Source organism: Bufo bufo, chromosome 2, assembly GCF_905171765.1.
Source record: "Bufo bufo chromosome 2, aBufBuf1.1, whole genome shotgun sequence".
Taxonomy (NCBI): domain Eukaryota; kingdom Metazoa; phylum Chordata; class Amphibia; order Anura; family Bufonidae; genus Bufo; species Bufo bufo.
This window is the reverse complement of record NC_053390.1, coordinates 467,738,734-467,755,222: the sequence shown is the minus strand read 5'-3', so window position 1 is coordinate 467,755,222 and position 16,489 is coordinate 467,738,734. Positions and strand designations below refer to the sequence as shown.

At 43.6% G+C, this 16,489-nt stretch overlaps 1 protein-coding gene across 6 annotated transcripts in view; it reads right to left on the bottom strand.

Moving 5' to 3' along the window:
- TJP3 (tight junction protein 3) overlaps positions 1–16,489 on the bottom strand; it is a 100,981-nt gene that overhangs the window by 62,847 nt on the left and 21,645 nt on the right. For all 6 annotated transcript variants that reach the window (XM_040417698.1, XM_040417697.1, XM_040417699.1 and 3 more), the window contains exons 3-4: positions 12,231–12,355; positions 8,743–8,845 (exon numbers count right to left, since the gene is read on the bottom strand). In XM_040417698.1, the coding sequence (XP_040273632.1) occupies positions 8,743–8,845; positions 12,231–12,355 (228 nt within the window). The remainder of the gene's footprint in view (positions 1–8,742; positions 8,846–12,230; positions 12,356–16,489) is intronic.

The window sequence follows — 16,489 nt, the reverse complement described above, 5'->3', positions numbered from 1 at the left end:
TCAGTTTTGAAAACCGGGCACAAAAACGCCGCTTGAAAAGGTTTTGTGTCTGTCCCCAAAATGCAATTGAAGTTAACTGAAGCATACTGATGAGTTTTGTCCCCATTCACAATGAATGGGGGCAAAACTGATCCGTTTAATACCAGTTTTGCCAGATCTCAAAACCGGAACTAAAAACGCAGATGTGAAAGTAGCCTTACAAGAGTTATCTGCCACTTCTCTGTCCTGAAAAGTGGTGGTGACCTAAACCATGTCCAATTAGCATTGCCACCAGGCAGGTAAACCACTGGCCTGGCTACTAGTAACACTGGGAGGTCCGTGTCTATAATACTTTTTTAACCTCAACAGCAAGTGCTGATAAGTTTGAACATGGCGCCATGGAAGGCCCACATTATTCTAGAAGATTATTGCTGAAATCCTTTTTGGTCGGGTTATAGAGCAAAGGAGTGAGGAGTCACAGGAGGTCACTAGTGTACGAGCCTTCTCCCTGCAAGGATACTTTGTGACTGACATGTGACTCACATTGTACCCAAAATGGGTTAAAATACAAATCAGCTTTTATTTGTCTACATACCTGGGCAGATTTACTAAAAGTGTCTAAAAGTAAGACAGACTGGTAACCTACACCAGATTTATCACAGTGGCTGATGGCTGGATAATAAATCTATCACAGCTTTAGACTGTCTAGTCTAAGTTTACGCCAATTATGGGCCTTAATACGCTAAGCCACACCCCTTGTGGTTTGAGGCATGAAAAGGTTAGAAAAGTGCATGAAACACCTGCTAAATGCAGTGCACAGCATGTACGTCAATTTTTTGGCACATTTTCAATTGTAAATCTGCCAAAAAGTCAATTGTGACAAAAAGGTTCTGTTTAAAGGTACTTTTACACAAGGCAATTATCGGTACGATTGAGTGACGAATGAGTCGTATCTTGGTGTAGTGAACGTTTCAACAATGACCTATTAGACGCGCTGATTATCGTTCACAAAATCGTAATTTCGATTGAATATTCCATAGTTTGTAAAGCAGATTGTTGAACTGTGTTAATTGACTGCAATTCTTTGTGAAGTGAACGATTCCTGTTTACACGTATGAAATAGTTAACGTCCAAAGATGATTTTTGTGCCCACACAAACGATCTAACAAACGACAAATCTAACAATTGTTGGTTGTTGCTCTATCGTTCATTGCTTTTCCACTGCTGGATAATCGTGCAGTTTTGCTCAATATTTGTACACGATAATAAGCCCGTGTAAAGGTGCCTTAACAGTGCTAGTCCATGTCATCACAAAATGCAGTCTAATCTGCAGGCAGTGAGTTATAGAACAGGAGGAGCTAAGCAGATTGATTTATGGTCTTGTGGGTAAAGATTCAGTAAAACATGCAATTGTACATCGGTGGTCTTATCAGAGAATGAAAGCAATTTCTGTATAAGTGCATATACAGAGATATCGGTCAGTCACTGACAGTTGTACACGGGGAGGTGTCTTCAGTGATTGATAGCATTCTTTGTGCAAGTGTCACGGTCCCTCCCGTGACAGAGGTTAGAAGATCTGAGAGACTGGCTGCATGTTAGGCTGTCAGATAACTTATCTGTTTTCACTTCTTGCAGTGTTGTTGGTAATGACCACACCTCTCGTCTCAGGTGTAGCTTGTGGTCATTACTGCTCCTCTATTTAGTCTGGACTCACACTTCTTACCATGCGGTTTATGTTCTCCTGGAGTTGGAAGAGCTGGTGTGTGGTCCTCATCTGAGTTCCTGCTCATCGATTTTCTATTGAAGATAAGTGTACTTCTCTTGGTATTTTGTTGCTCCCATTTGCTCGTTTATTAGGCCTCACAAAGATGCTAGTTTGTTCATCTGGGAAGGAACCAGTAGTCTCAGACCCTGTCACTAAACCTAGGGCTTTTCAGGGTTACTAGGGCCTAGGTTTACGGGAGTATGAATATTCCTATCTTCAGGGTCTATTCATACTGACAGGAGTCAGGGCTAGGTTTAGGGTTTCCTTAGGTGGTCACTATTTCCTTTTTCCTAGCCTTGAGGCCTAGTTCCTGGTCATTTTCCTTCTGGTGTTCCTCCCCTTCCCCTACACTGTGACATTGTCAACCGCCAAAAAAACACCATTTTGTTTGTGTCAGTGCAGCGATGGATACTATTTCTGCACTGGTCGGACAACTGCAGGGGCTGTCTTTGGAGGTAGCACGACAGTCTCACAGATCCAGAGACCACAGGCAGCTGGTCGCGGCAGCGGGAACCAGGCCTGTCCTGAACCTAAAGTCACTCTCCCGGACAGATTTTCCAGGGAAAGTGACAACTTTATTCGGTTCAGGGATTCATGCAAATTATATTTTAGATTATGTCCTAACTCTTCTGGGGACGAGAGTCAAAGAGTGGATATAATTATTTTGTTACTTAAAGGCGACGCTCAATCTTGGGCTTTTTCGTTGTTGACCAGATCACAGTCCCTCCGGTGGTAGATTAATTTTTCAGAGCTCTAGGTCTTATCTACGATGACCCAGATCGGATCTCCCTGGCAGAGACTAAGTTGCATGGCTTACGGCAGGTAGAGCGTTCTGCGGAGACCTATTGCTCTGAATTTAGGAGATAGGCTACGGATATGGAGTGGAATGATCCAGCTCTCCGTGGCCAATTCTGTCAAGGGTCATCCGAGAGCCTGAAGGACGCGTTGGCGTTTCACGAATATCCTGAGTCATTGGAAGCGGCCATGTCCCTTGCTGTACGCATTGATAGACGCCTGAGGGAGAGATCTAAGGTTCTTCACTCTCAGGACGTACTATCATAAATGGTGGCGGCCTCCTCCGACACTTTGGGTAGAGAGACACTTAGAGTTTAAGAAGAGTTTGAGCTTAAGAAGAGACTGATTTTTCTGTGGAAAAAGGGGACATTTTGTTAACGTATGTCCTTATGTTCAGCGTCAAGGTGAAAAAGAAAAAAAAAAAGTTTAATCCTCATCTCACTCTTGGCGGTGTGGGTGGGGAATCTGAGAATTTACTTTTCTCACTTGCAGGTAGTACCAGATTTGACTGCCGAAGTGGCGCTAGATTCCAAGACTGTGGGAATTGAAGTGTTTATTGACAGTGGGGCAGGGGTTAAGAGGGTTGATGTAAACTTTGTCCGTATGCATGGGTTGACAACAAATGCATTAGAAAAAATATTTAGGTGTATGCAATTGATTCCGCTCTACTCACACAGAAATGTTTGCCACAAATGGTGCAGGACATCCATTTAAAAGTGGGTAATTTTCATCAAGAACCCATTTCGTGTTTTGTGCTGGAGGGTCTGCCTGCTTCCTTGGTTTTCCATGGTTAAGCAAACATGATCCTACCATCGGTTGGCAAGCGAGACAGATTCTTGATTGGAGTGATTATTGCATAGACAACGGTCTTAGCACATCACTTTCTGTTGTAACCACTAAAGTTGTACCTTCGTTTATTTCTGATTTTTCTGATGTATTCTCTGAAAAGTGGAGACCAGGAGTTACCTCCACATCGGGAGTACGATTGCCCCGTCAACCTTGTTCCCGGAGCCAGAAAAAGGACGGAACTCTTAGGCCATGTTTGGACTTCCGTGAGCTTAATTGCATTACTGTCTGTGATCCTTATCCCCTTCCTTTGATTCCAGATTTGTTTAATCAGATTATCTGTGCCAAGGTGTTCTCCAAGTTGGATTTGAGGGGGGTATATAATCTGGTAAGGATCAAGGAGGGGGACAAATGGAAGACTACCTTTAATACCCCTGAAGGTCATTTTGAGAATATGGTCATGCCTTTTGGGTTAACCAATGCCCCTGTGGTTTTTCAACATTTCATCAATAACATCTTTCAGCATCTGGTGGGCAGGTTTGTGGTGGTGTATCTGGATGATATTCTAATTTATTCTCCTGACATGGAGACGCATCAGGATCACGTGAGACAAGTGTTACAGATCCTAAGAGAGAATAAACTGTATGCCAAGTTGGAAAAGTGTGTGTTGCAGTTCAGGAAGTGAAATTCCTGGGTTACTTACTCTCATCTTCAGGTTTTTGCATGGATCCAAAGAAGGTCTGTGCTGTGTTGGACTGGGATCGACCTAAAAATCTGAAAGCGCTTATACGGTTTTTGGGGTTCATCAACTACTACCGTAAATTCATTTTGAACTCCTCGACGGTGGTTAAACCTTTAACGGACATGACTAGGAAGGGTTCGGCTGTCTCAGTCTGGTCTAATGAGGCATTACAAGCCTTTTCAGTGGTGAAGGAATGTTTTGCTTCTGCTCCTATACTGGTGCAATTGGATGTCTCACAGCCATTCATTGTGGAAGTTGACGCTTCTGAAGAAGGGGTAGGAGCAGTCTTGTTGCAGGGCCCTTCACCTAGTAACTGGCACCCATGTGCTTTCTTCTCCAAGAAGCTCTCAACTGCTGAAACAAATTATGACGTAGGTAATAGAGAGATGCTGGCCATTAAGTTGGCTTTTGAGGAATGGCGTCATTGGTTGGAAGGAGCGATTCATACTATTACGGTAATTACCGATCACAAAAATCTGGCTTACCTGGAGTCGGCTAAACGTGTGAACTCAAGGCAGGCTTAGATGGTTGTTTTTTTACCAGATTTAATTTTGCTGTCACCTATTGCCCTGAGGTTAAGAATGTCAAGGCGGATGCTTTGTCGCGTAGCTTTCCTGGGAAGGGTGATTCGGAAGATCCTGGTCCGACACTGGCTGAAGGGGTGGTAATATCCGCCCTTTATCCTGAACTTGAGGCAGAAGTGTGGGAGGCTCAGGGAAATGCACCGGAGTCCTGTTTTCCGGGGAAGTTTGTTTGTTCCGAATTACGACAAGGTGTTCGAGGAACATCACTGTACAGTTCTTACAGGACACCCTGGGATCAGATCCACAGTCGATCTAATTTCTCCTAGATTCTGGTGGCCAGGGTTCGTAAATGTGTTGAGGGCTATGTGTCAGCTTGTGGTACTTGTGCACGTACTAAGGTGACACATACTCAGCCTTCAGGATCTCTACTTCTGTTGTCCATCCCGTCCCGACCTTGGACTCATTTATCCATGAACTTTAATCACAGATTTGCCAAATTTCTTTTGCCAAAAACATTGATTCTGGTGGTTGTTGATCGCTTCAGCAAGATGTCGCAATTTATAGCATTAGCAGGTCTACCTAATGCTAAAACTCTCGCACAAGTGTTTGTAGATAACATCGTAAAGCTACATGGTATTCCCTCTGATGTGGTGTCTGATAGGGGAACTCAGTCTGTTTCCAGATTCTGGAAGGCGTTCTGTATTCGCCTGGGTGTACAATTGTCCTTCTCCTCAGCCGAACAGACAGAATGAACGCACAAACCAGAACCTGGAGACTTATTTGAGATGTATTCTCAGAGAATCAGGAGGAGTGGTCTTCATTTTTGTCTTTAGCCAAGTTTGCAATAAATAACCGTAGGCAGGAGTCCACTGATAAGTCACAGTTTTTTGGGGAATATGGGTTCCATCCGCAGTTTGGCACATTTTCTGGTACTGAGACTTTCCATCTATTTGGTGGAAAATTCTAAATAATTAAAAGAAAAACGGGCAACAAGAATAAACAGATGGCTGACAAGAGACGTATGAGTGGTCAGGACCTGAGAGTGGGCGATTCTGTGTGGCTGTTCACAAGAAACATTAAAGTTGAAGGTACCTACTTGGAAGTTGGGTCCAAGGTTTATTGGTCCATATAAAGATCTCTGCCATTATTAGCCCAGTAGCCTTTAGTCATGAATTTTTGAAAGCCTGCGGAAGTTCAAAATGTTTTCCACAAGTCATTGCTGAAGAGATATGTCGAACCTGCTGCCTCCTGCTCCTGTCTTGGAGGACACTGAAAGCTGTACATGGGGAGGTGTTATCAGTGATTGATAGCATTCTCTGTGTAAGTGTTTATACAGAGATAGCGGTCAGTCACTGATAACACTTCCCCGTATACAACTAAGCTCAGAAAGAGATATAAAATGTATAATGTAGAAATGACAAGTTTTGCTGAATCTTTTCCCACAAACCTATATATCAATCTGCTCATCTCCTCCTGTTCTATAGTATGCTACTATTTGCAGATTGCACTGTATTTTGTGGTGAAGGGTTCTCTTTAACTCCTTAAGGTCAAGGTCTATTTTCATTTTTGCAATTTGGATTTTTCCTCCCCACGTTCCAATAACCATAACTTTTTTATTTTTCAGTTCACATAGCTATACGAGTTTTTTTTTTTTGCGGAACAAGATGCATTTTTTATTGCCACCATTTAATTTACCATATCTCGAATTGGAAAACAGGACAAACTTGTATAGGTTTTTTGTTTTACTACTTTAAAAAAAAAAATAAAAATAAAAATCTACATTTTCTTTGCATTGCCATATTCTGACAGCCATAAAGTTTTTATATTTCGGTCTACAGAGCTGTATGCTTGTTTTTTGCATAACAAACTGTATTTTTTTATTGGTACAATTTTTGTGATATGTGTATTTTTGATCACTGTTCTTGAATTTTTTGGGCAGACAAAATGACAAAAAGAAATGGCGAACCGCGCGTTTTTCATTTTTTTTTCCCATTACGGTGTTCACCGTACAGGTATTTTTTATTTTTTTATAGTTGAGACATTTTTGGATGTGGTGATACCAAATATGTTAATTTTTTTTTATTGTTTATATATTTTTATATGTAAAAGTGGGAAAGGGGCGTGATTTATATTATTTTTTTAAATTTTTTTACTATTAGCCCTTATTAGGGACCTAGTGCATGGGTTCTTTTGATCCCCTCTTCTATTCACCCTAATAGATCTTTATTATGTGAATAGGATTTTTACACTGTCCATTCTGAGCTATGCCTCGTGCATAGCTCAGTATGGAGAAAGCAATGGCAGGCCTGGATTGCTTCACAAGCGCCCAGGCTGCCATTGCAACCGATCGAAGCCCCGTGATTTCACTGCGGGGGCTCTGATCGAAAAGGCAGAGGGCACCTGAGGGGTTAAATGACGGAGGCGTCGTAATCGCCGCTTCCTGTCAGTGCAGGCGAGTGCTGGTTGCAGAGGCCCGCTCCATACATCCCTTCACACATTAAGACGTACAGGTACGTCATAATTCGTGAAGGGGTTATAGAGATCCTGTCAGTAGGATCAATCATATTAAACCAGCCATAGTGTTGGGGTTGATCCTGCTGATAAAAATGATAATTGTGTTGTCAAAATCTCTTTCAGCGTTCCAAAAAAAAAAGACTTATTCTTTATGTAAAAGAAGACTTCAGTGGACCGAAGGGTGTGGCCAGAACTGGAAATTAGTGGTGCACCAAGGAGCTAAGCCCAACCCCTTGGTGTACTGAAACCTTTATTTGCATAAACAATAAGGGTGGGTTCACACATAGGGTTTTTGTGGCATTTTTTGCACCTGCATTTTTTTTTGCTGCAGTCTTTTTCAGTAAAAGCATCAGCTCCAGATGCTGAAGATCTACAGGAAATATGGAAACGCAGGACACACCATTTTTTCAGGCGTTTTCATATCACCTTCTCAATAAGGGAAGAACACCTGGAACAAAATGCTAGTGGATAACCACATTGTTTGTAAGAAATGCCCAAAGATGTGGCAACATTTCTACAAATCTGTGTGTATAGAGACCCCAAGACATTTTTTTTCCCGCTCAGGAACACTGCAGCCGATTTTCATAAGACATGTATCATTTTAAGCACCAGGATCAATGCCAAGAAGTATGCCTAGTTTAATAGAGGTGCTCTTTAAAGGGGTATTCCGGTTGTTTCAACTTATTCCGTATTCACAGGATAGGGGATAACTATTAGATCTGTGGGGGTCCTACCGCTGGGACCCCTACAGATGACTAGAATGGGGGCCCTGTACCCCCCGCAGACCCAGTTAATTGAACAGAGCAGCTGGTCGCACATGGGCGCAGCAGCTTCATAAATTTCTATGGGAGTTTCGGAGATAGCCAAGTACAATAGTACAACATAAAGGAATAAACAAAAATAACAACAGTTGCGGTCACAGAGATCAGCCGCTGTCCAAGATAAAGCACCGGTAGGCCCCACCACAGTCCCCAAGAAAGACTGACACTTGTCAAGAACTCACATGTTCAATATAGGCGGGCACCTATTGATTCCCTTTCCTAATACCATGTCGTAAGGCGGATAGGTCTTATCTGTGCTGTATTTTGCTTGGCAAAGCATACCTCAAAGAACCATTGTACCCAGTCTTTCTTGCCCAATCTTCCTGCTTCCACCAAACCATTTGGAAAAAGCGAGTTATTATCTCCAAGAATAACTTCTTGGGAGGGGGTGGTGGCAGTATCCAACAGCTATCATTTTAAAGAGCTTATCTCATAGTTCTATACTGTGAGATGGTGATTCACGGGCAAAAATGTTGTTCAAATCTCTGTGTTTGGATTGGAAACGTATAAAAATTCTTAACAAATAAGAAAAACCTCTCAGACCTAGTATGAAGTCCCCTCCTAAGACGGCTCCCCATGTAAATCTGGCAAGTTTTTTGGGGTGGACAGGGTAGTAACACCATGTACAGTCTGACATAGTTCACTTGCTATAGTGTGTTGGTCGCATACCACTCTGTAATTATATGGTACAGCCAACCTGGTAAATGCAAAGGCATTATCCATGGGGAGAATCAGGTTAAAGCTCTCAGTTGTGTGATTTTTAATGATTTCCTGTGCTAAACATACGGTACTTGATGAAATGAAATGTTAGCTTACCACATTGGCAGTTTTGGCACAAGATTTTAGCGCGTGTATAGCAAATGACGAAGTCACATTCTCCATAGATGCACCATTTACCATTACTATGCGATCTCTCGTCCTGAAGAAACCAGATTATATAGTTAAATCACAGCAAGACAAATAAAGATAGTAAAAGTAAGACCTCATGCACATGGCCGTGACAGATTATTAATCCACAAAAAACTGATCCTTGAAAAAAAAAAAATAGCATAACTTCTGTGTGTGTCCTATTTTTAACTCAATCCCATCAACAGAAAGACCTATTCTCATATACAAATACGGAAATGAATAGGACCTGCACTGAGACTTGTGGATCGGGCACATGGAGCAGTGAAACACATGGATGTGTGCACGGTTCAATAGAAATGAATAGGACCTGCACTGAGACTTGTGGATCGGGCACATGGAGCAGTGAAACACATGGATGTGTGCACGGTTCAATAGAAATGAATAGGACCTGCACTGAGACTTGTGGATCGGGCACATGGAGCAGTGAAACACATGGATGTGTGCACGGCTCAATAGAAATGAATAGGACCTGCACTGAGACTTGTGGATCGGGCACATGGAGCAGTGAAACACATGGATGTGTGCACGGTTCAATAGAAATGAATAGGACCTGCACTGAGACTTGTGGATCGGGCACATGGAGCAGTGAAACACATGGATGTGTGCACGGCTCAATAGAAATGAATAGGACCTGCACTGAGACTTGTGGATCGGGCACATGGAGCAGTGAAACACATGGATGTGTGCACGGTTCAATAGAAATGAATAGGACCTGCACTGAGACTTGTGGATCGGGCACATGGAGCAGTGAAACACATGGATGTGTGCACGGCTCAATAGAAATGAATAGGACCTGCACTGAGACTTGTGGATCGGGCACATGGAGCAGTGAAACACATGGATGTGTGCACGGCTCAATAGAAATGAATAGGACCTGCACTGAGACTTGTGGATCGGGCACATGGAGCAGTGAAACACATGGATGTGTGCACGGCTCAATAGAAAATAATGTGTCAGTGTGCTATCCGTGATAAAATCAGACAGCACACTGAAAAAGAAAAATATGGTCGTGTGCATAAGCCCTAATGTAGATGACATTAGGCACACTGTCAGAGACATGAGAAAGTCTTGAAGCCTTGGACTGAACATACGTTCACCCATCTTTGTGTGCTTTCTGTCTTTCACTCTACATGCTGGTAGACCAGTCAGCTGTGTGGCAGAAAGATAGGTGGCTCAGTGGTTAGCAATAGTGGCTTGCAGCGCTGGGGGTCCTAGGTTCAAATCCGACTAAGGACATCTGCATGGAGTTTCTCCCCATGTTTGCATGGGTTTCCGGTTTCCTCCCCTACTCCAAAGACATACTGATGGGGCTCACAATCTAAGATCCCTATTTGGGACAGCTTCATAATAATGATGTCTGTAAAGCGCTGCAGAATATAAATATAATGCGGTATAACTATATACCGTATTTTTCGCTTTATAAGACAACACTTTTTATCCCCCAAAAGTGGGGGGGAAGTGGCAGTGAGTCTTATAAAGCGAATGCTGCCATTTTTAATCTGCTGACACTGATAAATCGCCGCCCACTATGCGGCACAGAGCGGGGGGGGAAGGAGTCGCTGGAGGCAGGAAACTGATCTTGCGATTGCGGCGGGGCCCGGTGTAATCACTGTACTGTATTACACCGGGCCCCGCGCACAGCAGTATTCATATGTAAAGTGTAGTCATTTAATCCTTAACCAGTGGGTTAGCTTTGTTAAAGTACCGCAATCCTCTGAAATTGTACTCCCTATCAAGCTACCATAGCAGGCCGGCAGCATAACGTCACTCACTCCCTCACCCGCCTGCTTAATTAATAAAGTTGGAGGAGCATGCATGTGAGGGAGTAAGTGACGTTACGCCGACAGCCGGCCTGCTACGGTAGTTTGATAGTGAGAACTACTGCAGAGGATTGCGCTACTTTAACAAAGCTAACCCACAGGTTAAGGATTACATGACTGCAGGCTCATCCTTCACTAGGGTGCGGGCTGATGACAGGGACAGAGCAGGCTACACTCCGGGGGTCCCACGCTGCACAGTGTCCGGGCTGCTCATGCTGGTGTGCCTAGTTCCTCCATGCAGACAGCTGAGCGCCACCTCCGTCACTGCTCTTCCCTGTACAGTCGCGTCTCTTTACATATGAAGACTGCTGTGCGCGGGGCCGGTGTATTGGGGGTCACTATTTACACAGGGACACCGTAATGGGGGAAGGGGGGGGGGGGAAATCTGTGGATGACACACATATATATATATCCCCTCCATAACAGTGCGTCATCCACAGATCCCCTCCATAACAGTGCGTCATCCACAGATCCCCTCCATAACAGTGCGTCATCCACAGAACCCCTCCATAACAGTGCGTCATCCACAGAACCCCTCCATAACAGTGCGTCATCCACAGATCCCCTCCATAACAGTGCGTCATCCACAGATCCCCTCCATAACAGTGCGTCATCCACAGAACCCCTCCATAACAGTGCGTCATCCACAGAACCCCTCCATAACAGTGCGTCATCCACAGAACCCCTCCATAACAGTGCGTCATCCACAGATCCCCTCCATAACAGTGCGTCATCCACAGATCCCCTCCATAACAGTGCGTCATCCACAGAACCCCTCCATAACAGTGCGTCATCCACAGAACCCCTCCATAACAGTGCGTCATCCACAGAACCCCTCCATAACAGTGCGTCATCCACAGAACCCCTCCATAACAGTGCGTCATCCACAGATCCCCTCCATAACAGTGCGTCATCCACAGATCCCCTCCATAACAGTGCGTCATCCACAGAACCCCTCCATAACAGTGCGTCATCCACAGAACCCCTCCATAACAGTGCGTCATCCACAGAACCCCTCCATAACAGTGCGTCATCCACAGAACCCCTCCATAACAGTGCGTCATCCACAGAACCCCTCCATAACAGTGCGTCATCCACAGAACCCCTCCATAACAGTGCGTCATCCACAGAACCCCTCCATAACAGTGCGTCATCCACAGATCCCCTCCATAACAGTGCGTCATCCACAGATCCCCTCCATAACAGTGCGTCATCCACAGATCCCCTCCATAACAGTGCGTCATCCACAGATCCCCTCCATAACAGTGCGTCATCCACAGATCCCCTCCATAACAGTGCGTCATCCACAGATCCCCTCCATAACAGTGCGTCATCCACAGATCTCCTCCATAATAGTGTCATCCACAGACCACCATTAGTTCAAAACCCACCAAAAGCACACCTTTTGGTTCAAAATATTTTTTTCTTATTTTCCTCCTCAAAAACCTAGGTGCGTCTTATCATCAGGTGCGTCTTATAAAACAAAAATACAGTAAGTGCATAAAATAAATAGATAAAAAAAAAATGTTGGTGCTATAAAAAGGAAAAGAAGAAGAATGATAAAGCTCTACATACTGTAACCTTCCATCAGCAGGCCCACCACGGACAACATCTGACACAATGACAGAGCTGTCCCCATCTGTTCTAGATGGTCGATCTCTGCCTCCAGAGATAGCAATGCCAAATCCTTTACGGGGGTCCTGTAGACAGATAAGGTGTTTTATGAAGACATGGAGATTTTCTAATGTCTTTATTATGAACATGTTTATAAACGTGACATAATCCATTATAAATACAGCATTATGTAAGCATTATAATGAATGTGCATGATACAGTAGTTATGTATAAGCAGCACAAACATGTGAGAAATATCAAATCATTACATTTAAAGGGGTATTCCCACCTAGCATATTTATAGGATATGCCATGAATGTACAATAGGTGTGGTTCCTCTGTTACCCACTCCTATTCCTATCTCAAGAATGGGGCCCCAAAGTGAATGGAGAGAACACTGCACATGGATTCACTGCTCTCCATTCACAGTCATAGGACTTCTAAAACTAGCCAAGCACGCTGAATTAACCCCTTCACTATCGAGCCACTTTTCACCTTAACTCCCAGGACGATTTTTGCATATCTGACATGCGTCACTTTATGTGCTAATAACTTTGGAACGCTTTTACTTATCCAAGCCATTCTGAGATTTTCTTCTCGTGACACATTGTACTTCATGACAGTGGTAAATTTGAGTCGATATATTTCAACTTTATTTATAAAAGAATCCAAAATTTTATTAAAAATGTCGAAAAATTCACAATTTTCTAAATTTGAATTTCTCTACTTTTAAGACAGATAGTAATACCTCATAAAAGGACGTTAGAAGGCTTAGAATTTTAGAAGCAATTTTTAAAATTTTCAACAAAATTTCCAAAACCATTTTTTTAAGCACCAATTCAGTTATAAAGTGATTTTGAGGGGCTTACGTAATGGAAACCACCGATAAATTACCCCATTTTAGAAACAAAAGCTCTCAAATTATTCAAATGATGATGTTACAAACTTTGTTAACCCTTGAGGTGTTCCACAAAAATTAAAGGATAATGGAGGTGGAATTTCAAAATTTCATTTTTTTGGTAGGTTTTTTATGTTAATCAATTTTTTCTTGCAACACAGCAAGGGTTAATAGCAAAATAAACTCATTATACATTACTCTGATTCGGCAGTTTAAATAAATACCCCATATGTGGTTGTAAACTGCTCTATGGGCACATGGCAGTGTTTAGAAGGAAAGGAGCGCCATATGGATTTTGAAGGCAGATTTTGCTAGAATGCTTTTTAGGCACCATTTTGTAGTGGTAAACTGCTGTGAGGGCACATGGCACGATTCAGAACGGAAGGAGAGCCATATGGCTATTGCAGCGCAGATTTTGATGGATTGGTTTATGGGTGCCATTGGTTTTTATTTTTTGAGTGATTGAGTCTTATGTGGAGGTTCTTTTTTTTGTGGGATGAGGTGACGTTTTCATTGGTACCATTTTGGGGTACATAAGACTTTTTGATCGCTTGGTATTACAGTTTTTGTGAGGCAAGGTGACAAAAAAATAAAAATAAAGGACTGCTTTGACATAACAAAAATAAACTAAGTTTTACACAGTGAAAGACTTTTTGAACAGAGTAAAAGCCATATCTGTTTTATTTTTTAGGCGATTGTCTTAGGTAGGGGCTCATTTTTTGCGGGTTAGGCTACTTTCACACTGGCGTTTCTGGGTCCGCTTGTGAGATCCGTTTCAGGGCTCTCACAAGCGGCCCAAAACGGATCAGTTTAGCCCCAATGCATTCTGAATGGATAAGGATACGTTCAGAATGCATCAGTTTGCCTCCGTTCAGCCTCCATTCCGCTCTGGAGGCAGATACCAAACCGCTGCTTGCAGCATTTTGATGTCCGCCTGACAATGCGGAGCCAAACGGATCCGTTTTCACTGACACAATATGGTGCAATTGAAAACGGATCTGCCTCCCATTGACTTTCAATGTAAGTCAAAACGGATCCGTTTGCATTATCATGAACAAAAAATATACACTGCTCAAAAAAATAAAGGGAACACAAAAATAACACATCCTAGATCTGAATTAATTAAATATTCTTCTGAAATACTTTGTTCTTTACATAGTGGAATGTGCTGACAACAAAATCACACAAAAATTTAAAAATGGAAATCAAATTTTTCAACCCATGGAGGTCTGGATTTGGAGTCACACTCAAAATTAAAGTGGAAAAACACACTACAGGCTGATCCAACTTTGATGTAATGTCCTTAAAACAAGTCAAAATGAGGCTCAGTAGTGTGTGTGGCCTCCACGTGCCTGTATGACCTCCCTACAACGCCTGTGCATGCTCCTGATGAGGTGGCGGACGGTCTCCTGAGGGATCTCCTCCCAGACCTGGACTAAAGCATCTGCCAACTCCTGGACAGTCTGTGGTGCAACGTGACGTTGGTGGATAGAGCGAGACATGATGTCCCAGATGTGCTCAATTGGATTCAGGTCTGGGGAACGGGCGGGCCAGTCCATAGCATTGCTGCCTTCGTCTTGCAGGAACTGCTGACACACTCCAGCCACATGAGGTCTAGCATTGTCTTGCATTAGGAGGAACCCAGGGCCAACCGCACCAGCATATGGTCTCACAAGGGCTACCTCTGGTGAGCACATGGAGGGCTGTGCGGCCCTCCAAAGAAATGCCACCCCACACCATTACTGACCCAATGCCAAACCGGTCATGCTGGAGGATGTTGCAGGCAGCAGAACGTTCTCCACGGCGTCTCAAGACTCTGTCACGTCTGTCACATGTGCTCAGTGTGAACCTGCTTTCATCTGTGAAGAGCACAGGGCGCCAGTGGCGAATTTGCCAATCTTGGTGTTTTCTGGCAAATGCCAAACGTCCTGCACGGTGTTGGGCTGTAAGCACAACCCCCACCTGTGGACGTCGGGCCCTCATATCACCCTCATGGAGTCTGTTTCTGACTGTTTGAGCAGACACATGCACATTTGTGGCCTGCTGGAGGTCATTTTGCAGGGCTCTGGCAGTGTTCCTCCTGTTCCTCATTGCACAAAGGAGGAGGTAGCGGTCCTGCTGCTGGGTTGTTGCCCTCCTACGGCCTCCTCCACGTCTCCTGATGTACTGGCCTGTCTCCTGGTAGTGCCTCCATGCTCTGGACACTACGCTGACAGACACAGCAAACCTTCTTGCCACAGCTCGCATTGATGTGCCATCCTGGATAAGCTGCACTACCTGAGCCACTTGTGTGGGTTGTAGACTCAGTCTCATGCTACCACTAGAGTGAAAGCACCGCCAACATTCAAAAGTGACCAAAACATCAGCCAGGAAGCATAGGAACTGAGAATTGATCTGTGGTCACCACCTGCAGAACCACTCCTTTATTGGGGGTGTCTTGCTAATGGCCTATAATTTCCACCTGTTGTCTATCCCATTTGCACAACAGCATGTGAAATTGATTGTCACTCAGTGTTGCTTCCTAAGTGGACAGTTTGATTTCACAGAAGTGTGATTGACTTGGAGTTACATTGTGTTGTTTAAGTGTTCCCTTTATTTTTTTGAGCAGTGTATATATGTATATATATATAATGTTGTTTTGTTTTTTTTGTTCATGGTAATGCAAACGGATCCGTTCTGAACAGATACAAATCGGTTGCATAATAGGTGCGGATCCGTCTGTGCAGATACCAGGTATGAATGTAGCCTTAAGATGACGGTTTGTTTGGTACTATTTTGGGCTACATCCACCTTTTAGATCACTTAGTATTGCACTTTTTGTCAGGCAAGTTGACCAGAAAATGGCTGTTTTGGCACAGTTGACGGGGTGGATCATGTGATATTTTTAAATATGTAAACTTTTCTTAAAATTATGAGAAAAGGCCGCTTTTTTTAAATATTTTTTTACACTTGAAACTTTTGATTTTCTATTGAGTAAAACTCAATTTTTTTACTTTTTTTTTGTCCCACTCTGGGACTTCAACTTTTGGAGGTTTGATCCCCGTACAATGCATTACAATACATTTGTATTGTAATGCATTGGTTGTAAGTGTATTATTGAGTGTAACACACTTTCAGTCGCCAGGGGGCTGGATCTCACAGGCTTACAGGGAAGGCAGCACAATGCCTAAGGAAGGCATCGGGCTACCGTCCCAGCGGTTGGGTCTCCGGTACAGCAGCGCGGGGACCCGATGGGAGCTCCCTCCACATACAACGCGCGTGCAGCGGTCTAGGGTTAATGAAAACACCGAAACCCGGCGCATGCAGCAGGGGTCTGGCTATC